At 41.8% G+C, this 6,879-nt stretch overlaps 1 protein-coding gene across 1 annotated transcript; it reads right to left on the reverse strand.

The window, feature by feature from the left end:
- Positions 1–933: 933 nt before the first annotated feature.
- LOC124191301 (1-phosphatidylinositol 4,5-bisphosphate phosphodiesterase delta-1-like) lies at positions 934–6,636 on the reverse strand. Its single transcript, XM_046584454.1, has 13 exons — positions 5,456–6,636; positions 4,219–4,458; positions 3,917–4,142; positions 3,598–3,727; positions 3,416–3,531; positions 3,194–3,354; positions 2,957–3,077; positions 2,759–2,844; positions 2,483–2,692; positions 2,156–2,415; positions 1,988–2,081; positions 1,270–1,896; positions 934–1,172 (listed from the first exon to the last, which is right to left on the reverse strand). The coding sequence occupies exons 1-13, from the start codon at positions 5,727–5,729 to the stop codon at positions 1,084–1,086; spliced, it is 2,634 nt and encodes an 877-aa protein (XP_046440410.1). The 5' UTR covers positions 5,730–6,636; the 3' UTR covers positions 934–1,083.
- Positions 6,637–6,879: the final 243 nt, after the last annotated feature.

The raw sequence follows: 6,879 nt of genomic DNA on the forward strand, positions 1-6,879 counted from the left end.
CGTCCCTTTTTCCCAATGTTTGTCCACGTTCCATTATATTCTCGGGATCTGCTGGTTAACGGCTCCCCGCGTCCAGCTTTCCCAACTTCATCCAATTCGCTGGTACAACATGGAACAGACACGCAATTACATTTTTACACCATTTTGATAGCAGATCACCGCAACCCTCCCTCAGCAGAGAAAAGCCGCACTGCATGGGATGTCAGTTTAAATTCTACACCATCAAGTTCCTATATAATAAGTCTGGAAATCCAATTGGTTTATGGTTTTAAGGGCATTCGAATTGAACTCATTTTAAATCAAACGAAAGTTTCCTTTAAGTACTGAAACAGCAGGGAAAAAAGAAGAGCGGAAATTTCAATAATAATACAGTGTTATCTGTCGTCGAAAACACAACAGAGTTAGATCTGCGGCTCTGCGCTACTCATAAGTTGACAATTCTTTTTGAAGTTCACACGCAATTCAGAGCCGGAGATTAATGAGCTTTTTCCCTTTTCACCGAAAACCCTTTTGTCTGCTGGTCGGTCGGTCGGGATATATATTTTACCCCGGTATGAATCGAGTCGAAAGGACCGAGGTGGAGGACACTATACAGCCATACGCATATAGAAGCAGCCCTGAACTAAACAAAAAATTATACTATATTCTAGTTTGGTATTATACATTTGGAAAAAGGTTAGAATTTTGTGAATCTATTTCCGTGCGGCCGGAAGCCGTGTCATGTGTGGGGACACATAACTCTCACTGGAGCGTAGCGAATGAGAAAAAGGTGCAAAGGTTTTTCAATTGAATCAATACCAACTAATTTCCATATCCGGGACAAGGTGACCGTGCCAATTAGCACACTCTCTCAGAAAAGATTTGTCACCGTATCCAATTCTCGATGAAAACATCCGAACAAATAAATAGAAATCAAAGTGCGATGACCCGGAATAGAGCGAAATCCTGTATTGCAAAATTCAATATAACAATCCCCTTTTGTTCCCTCGTCAGAGAACGAACACGCATATAGAAACCAATATATGTAATGGCACACAAATTTTTTGATGGCAACTACAAATGGCTTTTTTTGATCATCCATCACTAGTTTAAATCTTTCATTTCAGTTTGAATACAAATCGTCGCCGAAGAGAGCGGTTCCCCATTGCAATTTAACGGGACGTGACGATATCCTGATAATAAAAAAAACACAAAAAAAAAACAAAAAAAACACGCATAATTTCATTAAACTGCCATTTTTTAATTGGTCTAAATTGTGTGTGTGTATACCTGGGGCTAGGCAATTGACGGGTAAGGCGTAAGATCCGATAAAACGACTGGCACCAATAGTTTGGCTGTCTTTAACCGTGAAGCAAATGACGGCCAACTCTGGCGCTCGCAGAAATACTTCGACCGATTCATTCCAGTATGGATTGAACCCATTGTTGGTCACGACGCGAGTGCGAAACGTAAAGGTGTCGGCCGAATGACCCAGAATTTTAATCGTGACGTAAGGGTCGACGATTGAATTTTCGTTATCCCCCACTTTGGGTAAATATTGGCCGCTGATGATCCTTACTTTCAAATATTTGAGCAATTTATCGCGCTCGAGGGCAACCGGAAATTTGTCGTTGATTAAATAATCGGGTTTGAGCACGTAACCACAACTGCCGTTTTGGCGAAAAAATCCGCGGTAGAGTCGCATTTCTTTGCTGTTGGTCTGGTAGTTTAACGCCACGATTTGGCTACCAACTGCCCAGTGAGGAAATGGCGAAAAATTGCTCGAGGTAGTTCTCGTCGCTGCGGGATAAATGCGAACCATTTGACGTGTTGTGTGCTTAACGAAAGCATCAGCTGATTCTGCAATCAGATCCGACGCTTTGCCCTCAGAAAAGGAGGAAATGTGATAGCACTCATCTGTCGGTTTCACGAGAATAATAAAACAATCAAACGGAATTTTTAATGATGTACGGTTCAAATGAATATTACACATGGATATCAGATTTACCTTTATTCAGGCTGTGGGAAAAGCTGTGAAACTTGACGGCTTCGCAAATATTGATCATGTCTAGCAGATCCTTTGCAACCGGTTGCAAAATTGACTACGAACCAAAAAATCAAGAGAAAATCTAATTTCTATTCTCTGAAATTTGTTTAGCCATCTCTCCAAAATTACCTTATTCTCGCTCGCGTTTTTCGGAGGAACGACCGGAGGGTTTGAAGTTGGGCTTTTCCCGGTAGGTTGCTTTTCCTGTGCCGGAATAGGAGAAGAAGACGGACTGGCATTGGCTGCAGGGGCTACAGGGACTGCAGGCAAAGGTGGACTCTGCGGTACACCATGCGTATACTTTTTAGCTTTGATGACGATCTTATTTCGAAGCTGCTCAGGAGACGGAAGCACTTTCATATCCTTGACGTCCATGAGGCACAGGAGATCTATTAAATAATCATTTGTAATAGATTAAATTGACATTCGTTTTAAGGGATACCCCATCAGGTCTACCTCCTATGGCATCTTTGATCTGAGTGGCCAGCACAGCTTGTTGTTCCAGGCTGAGGTGATTTTCGAATGACAGAAAGAGAGGGTATGTAGACGCCTTGAAAGCGAATGGCTTTACAGCGTCGTTCAGAACATCTTTGACTGGAACGCTGCCAGTCAAAGTATTTCCGTGGTAGATGATCGGTTCTCCTTCGGGTCCATCCCAAATATCCACTAAAGAAAAAAAACAACAACATTATTCAACAACTGTCACAGCAAGACGAAGGTATTTTATATTACGTTCAATGCAACGACATCCATTCTTCAGAGCCGATATGTAGGCCTCGATACTACTATCGCTGGTCAGTTGATTTCCTGTTAAATACCTGTGACACACAAAAAAAAATTTTTATTAACATTTCAATCAAAATTTGACGCAATCAAGGAATATTCGAGATTTTGTAAAAACGGAAAAAAACAGAAAAAAAAAACAAGTACGTGTTGTGGGATGAAGCCATAAAATAGTGAGAGAGAGGACGGGTCATATCCTGGATCACTCCATCACGGTGACCTTCATCCAGGACATCGAACATGGGAGACGTCATTAGCGCCGTAAAACCTGAACGTGCGAATAAGAAAAGGAAATGAATGGAGTTGAAACCGTGAAAATTTGAGCGCACAAGTTAAATAAGAAACGGGCGTCGTTTCCCATTCGAGGAGGGAATTCAATTATACCGGCGAGAGTCATCCTCCCCATTTCTTTGGAAGGCGATGGATCAAAACGGCGAATCAATCCGACGGCGAATTCCGCATTGACTTCTTTCATCGACTGTTCTTTTTCTAGAAATTGTCTCAGGCCGTTTGGCGACATTGAAGCCCCGTCTTCTTCCGAGTATCTAATAATAAATCATTGAATAAACCCAATTGTATTTTACAGAAAATTATTTTAGAATTTACTTTCTGAATAAGGTCTCAATCTCTGGTCGGACGAGAAGCAACTGATAAAACTGGATAAACTCTTCAGCATCAATTGCCTGTTCCCCTTTGATTTTTCTCTTGTTCACATTGGAAATCTAGAAACAATCAGATAAAAGTTTACCAAGTAATTTCAAGCAATCATTATACAGTATAATGTCTACCTGAAATAATTTCATGGCTGTTTCCGGATCAACCTTAATGTTAAGATGCAATAAAAGTTCGCAGCATTCTTCGAAATGTAATGCGCCAGAACCGTCTTTATCCGCCTTATTAAACAACAGCTTCAACCATCTGGAAAATGATGAAAAGATAATATGAATCCGTTGACTAATAAGAGATTATTATTTGAAATACTAATACAGTGTTGCCACAACACTCGAAACGTTAATTGGAAACCAGAAACTGGCCAGGAATTTTATTATAATCTCTAATGAGCTGGTGTTGTATGATATGCGCTTCGACTGGAAATCTAATACTTACTGCTGATCCGATCTGCGTTTCTCAGCCGATTGCACGACGGTTATCAAAGACTTGAATCCTCTGACCCAAGTGGCGGCAGTCTCGGAATCACTTGCCACCAGGTCCAGGCTTTTGTTCGCCTGCCCGTGAATAATCGAAAAACAACAGTCTTCTTTCAGCATCGGTGGCCGCTCGGGATCTTTGGCGCGTTTCTTCTCAGCTTGCCGGCCGGCTCGGTTGAAGATGTCTAGAATCATCAGCAAATTCATTGGAAACTTAATGACCACCATATAATTATGGGTTTTGCTATGATCAAAACTAACCCGTTTTCCAGCCTAGTCGAGCATCTTTGATGTCCGAGATGTCGATGTGCTGTTTGGAGTTGCGCCAAAAGGGTTTGTGACTGGGATCGTAGAGTAGACGCATGTTTAGGGTATTAACCCAGTAACGCCGTCGGTACCAAGAGTCACACGCACGAAGTTTCCACAGAACGACGCCCGTGCGAAGAGCGGCTAGGTCAGCGTCGTCGGTTGAAGTACCGGTAGGCGAACTTGCTACCACATCTGTTGTGTATGTGAATGAATTAAAAATACATTGGGGAAAAAATAACCGGAAGGCGCCCAAACGACGTCAAACATTTGATAAGCAACTGGCAAGAGTTTAAAATAAACAAACAAACTAGAGCGACTTAAAAACCTAGCAAAGGGATTTTAGTTCAAACATTTCGACGCATAAATCTCTCATTATTTTCTACACAAGTTGAAAGAGAAATACGGCCCCCCTTTTCAGGAAGAGTTACTGCGTTAAGTGACTTACGTTTTAACTGATAAACACCCACACAACTTGCAAGATAAACAAACTTTCAAGATTATTTTATTTTTCTAGAGACTAATTTAGGGCATAGCAAGGGAAAAAGTTTGAAATTGTAGAGTGTAGTCATTGGACGCTTTTGTGTTAACTTTAACGTTAACACGGCCAAACTGAACAATTCAGAGTTTTATTCAACTGAATAATAGCTGGGCATGTTTTTCAGTTGCCGAATTCTTATATCTTGAAGCTTTTCTGGCCGTCATAAAAGCCGCCGTTGATTTCAAAAGCTTGGAAATCTACTTATTATTATTATTATGACTATGGAATCTGCCGCGAGTATTGCGTGTCGACAACACCAATATAAGTTTTTAGGATACGGTTTATTGCTGTGCGCGATTCGTTAGGATTTCCGTAGCAGACACGCAATAGAATGTAAACGGATGATTTGAGATCCCTTGCAATCACACACAACAGCGCAGTACATTAAATCTAATGGCCCAACTCAGTTTTCGTTGAAATGGAAACCGTCTTACTGGGTTTCACGAGGGAATCGTAAGGCGTGTATTTGGTAACACGCCCCGAAATAGCTTTAAAAAAATGTTGGAGATTTGACAGACGCCCTCATTTAGTCCGTGACACACAAACAACACACAGCCTCATATAGGTATAACTATAATATGACCCTTGTGATTAATCATGAATATTCAATCAGTCGGTCGGATATCTGATGGTAGTTTATGCTTGGCTTACCTTGAAATTCGGGTGTTTCCTCGAGCAAGTGTGAAGGATAGATTTGGCTCTTGTTGGACAAGACGACGGCCATGATGCTGTTTTGGGTTTTGTATTTCGATCTCGGGGGGTCGCCCGGTCTGTGTGCTGTTTCGGTTAGTTTTAGCCAGAAAACGGACGTGCCAGATTGGGAAAAAACAACTCTATAAAAAGTCAAATAATAAAAAGCAACAGCAGCAAAGTCAAGGCGAAAATCTGATGTGTGCACGTCAACCGACACTGCACAAAACACCATCCGGTTTCCCCTTCCTTTCGTTCACGACACACACACACACAGTACACACACTGTTGTTCTCTCCAAAGCGGCAAGACACGAACAGACGAGAGTTCAAGTTACACTCGTTTGTTGTCAAATGTGTATATGTACGTGTGGGTGGGGTGGAGAAAAAATAAAAAGTCTGGACAGAGACTCCTCCGGCTTTTGAAAGAGATCGGCCGGCCCTAGCTGCTGCTGTACTGCCGTGGCACAGAACCTGTTTTGGGGTGGACTTAAAAGATGTTTGTCTGCTATTGCCTTTGGCTCTTTTTCCTCTATCTCTTCTCTGTCTCCCCCTCTGGGTGATTTCTGCGGAATTTCAATTCTTCAAGAAGAGATAAATATTCTGTTCTTTCGTCTTTCGAAAGCGCCCATAGTGATAGCGCGCGTCAAGACCTTGAGTGAAGTACCAAGGGGCCGGGGGAGTCTGCCAGGCAATCGTTCCAACAAAAACCCCAATGACCGTCACTTCCGTCCTTTTAGCCAATTGTGTTTCGTCATCGCCAAAGTTCCGTGTCTCCAAACACTTGCACACGAATTTTGTGACATTTTGGTCGTGTTGTTGCCTCAACGATGATCTTGTCCATTCCCTTTTGTAGACGAAACAAAAGACTGTTGATGCGTTGCTTGGCAACGGCCATTCTTCCGACGCAAATCGACATTGATATGCTAAGTTGGGTTAACACGATTTAAGTGTCCGTGTATGTACACATATAAAAGAAACGATTTCAGTTTGCAGCACATCGTTTTTGGGCGTGTGCCCGTAACGACCTTCTTCATTCCGGCCAACAACGCCACCTGTCATAACAATTTCTTGCGAATTTCTTTTCTAAAAAAAGATTTTATATTCGCTCACGATTCTTTTGGCTTGATGGCCAGCCCAGTAGTACTACTACTACTACACAAGTTTGAATATTTGATAGTCTGAACGAGTAAAAATGGCTATATAATAAAATGAAGAGGTTTTTTTTTTGCGGTTTGACTAGTTAGCGATAGATGCAGTTGGATGTTGGAATGCGCATTGTTTTATGATTTGAAAACAAAACTGGCGTAACTAGAAAAGAGAGAAAAGAGAATAAAAGTCGTCACGGCGGGATGGGCGCACTATAGGAGGTTAGGAGTTTGGTGA

Source organism: Daphnia pulex, chromosome 3 (assembly GCF_021134715.1).
Source record: "Daphnia pulex isolate KAP4 chromosome 3, ASM2113471v1".
Classification (NCBI taxonomy): Eukaryota; Metazoa; Arthropoda; class Branchiopoda; order Diplostraca; family Daphniidae; genus Daphnia; species Daphnia pulex.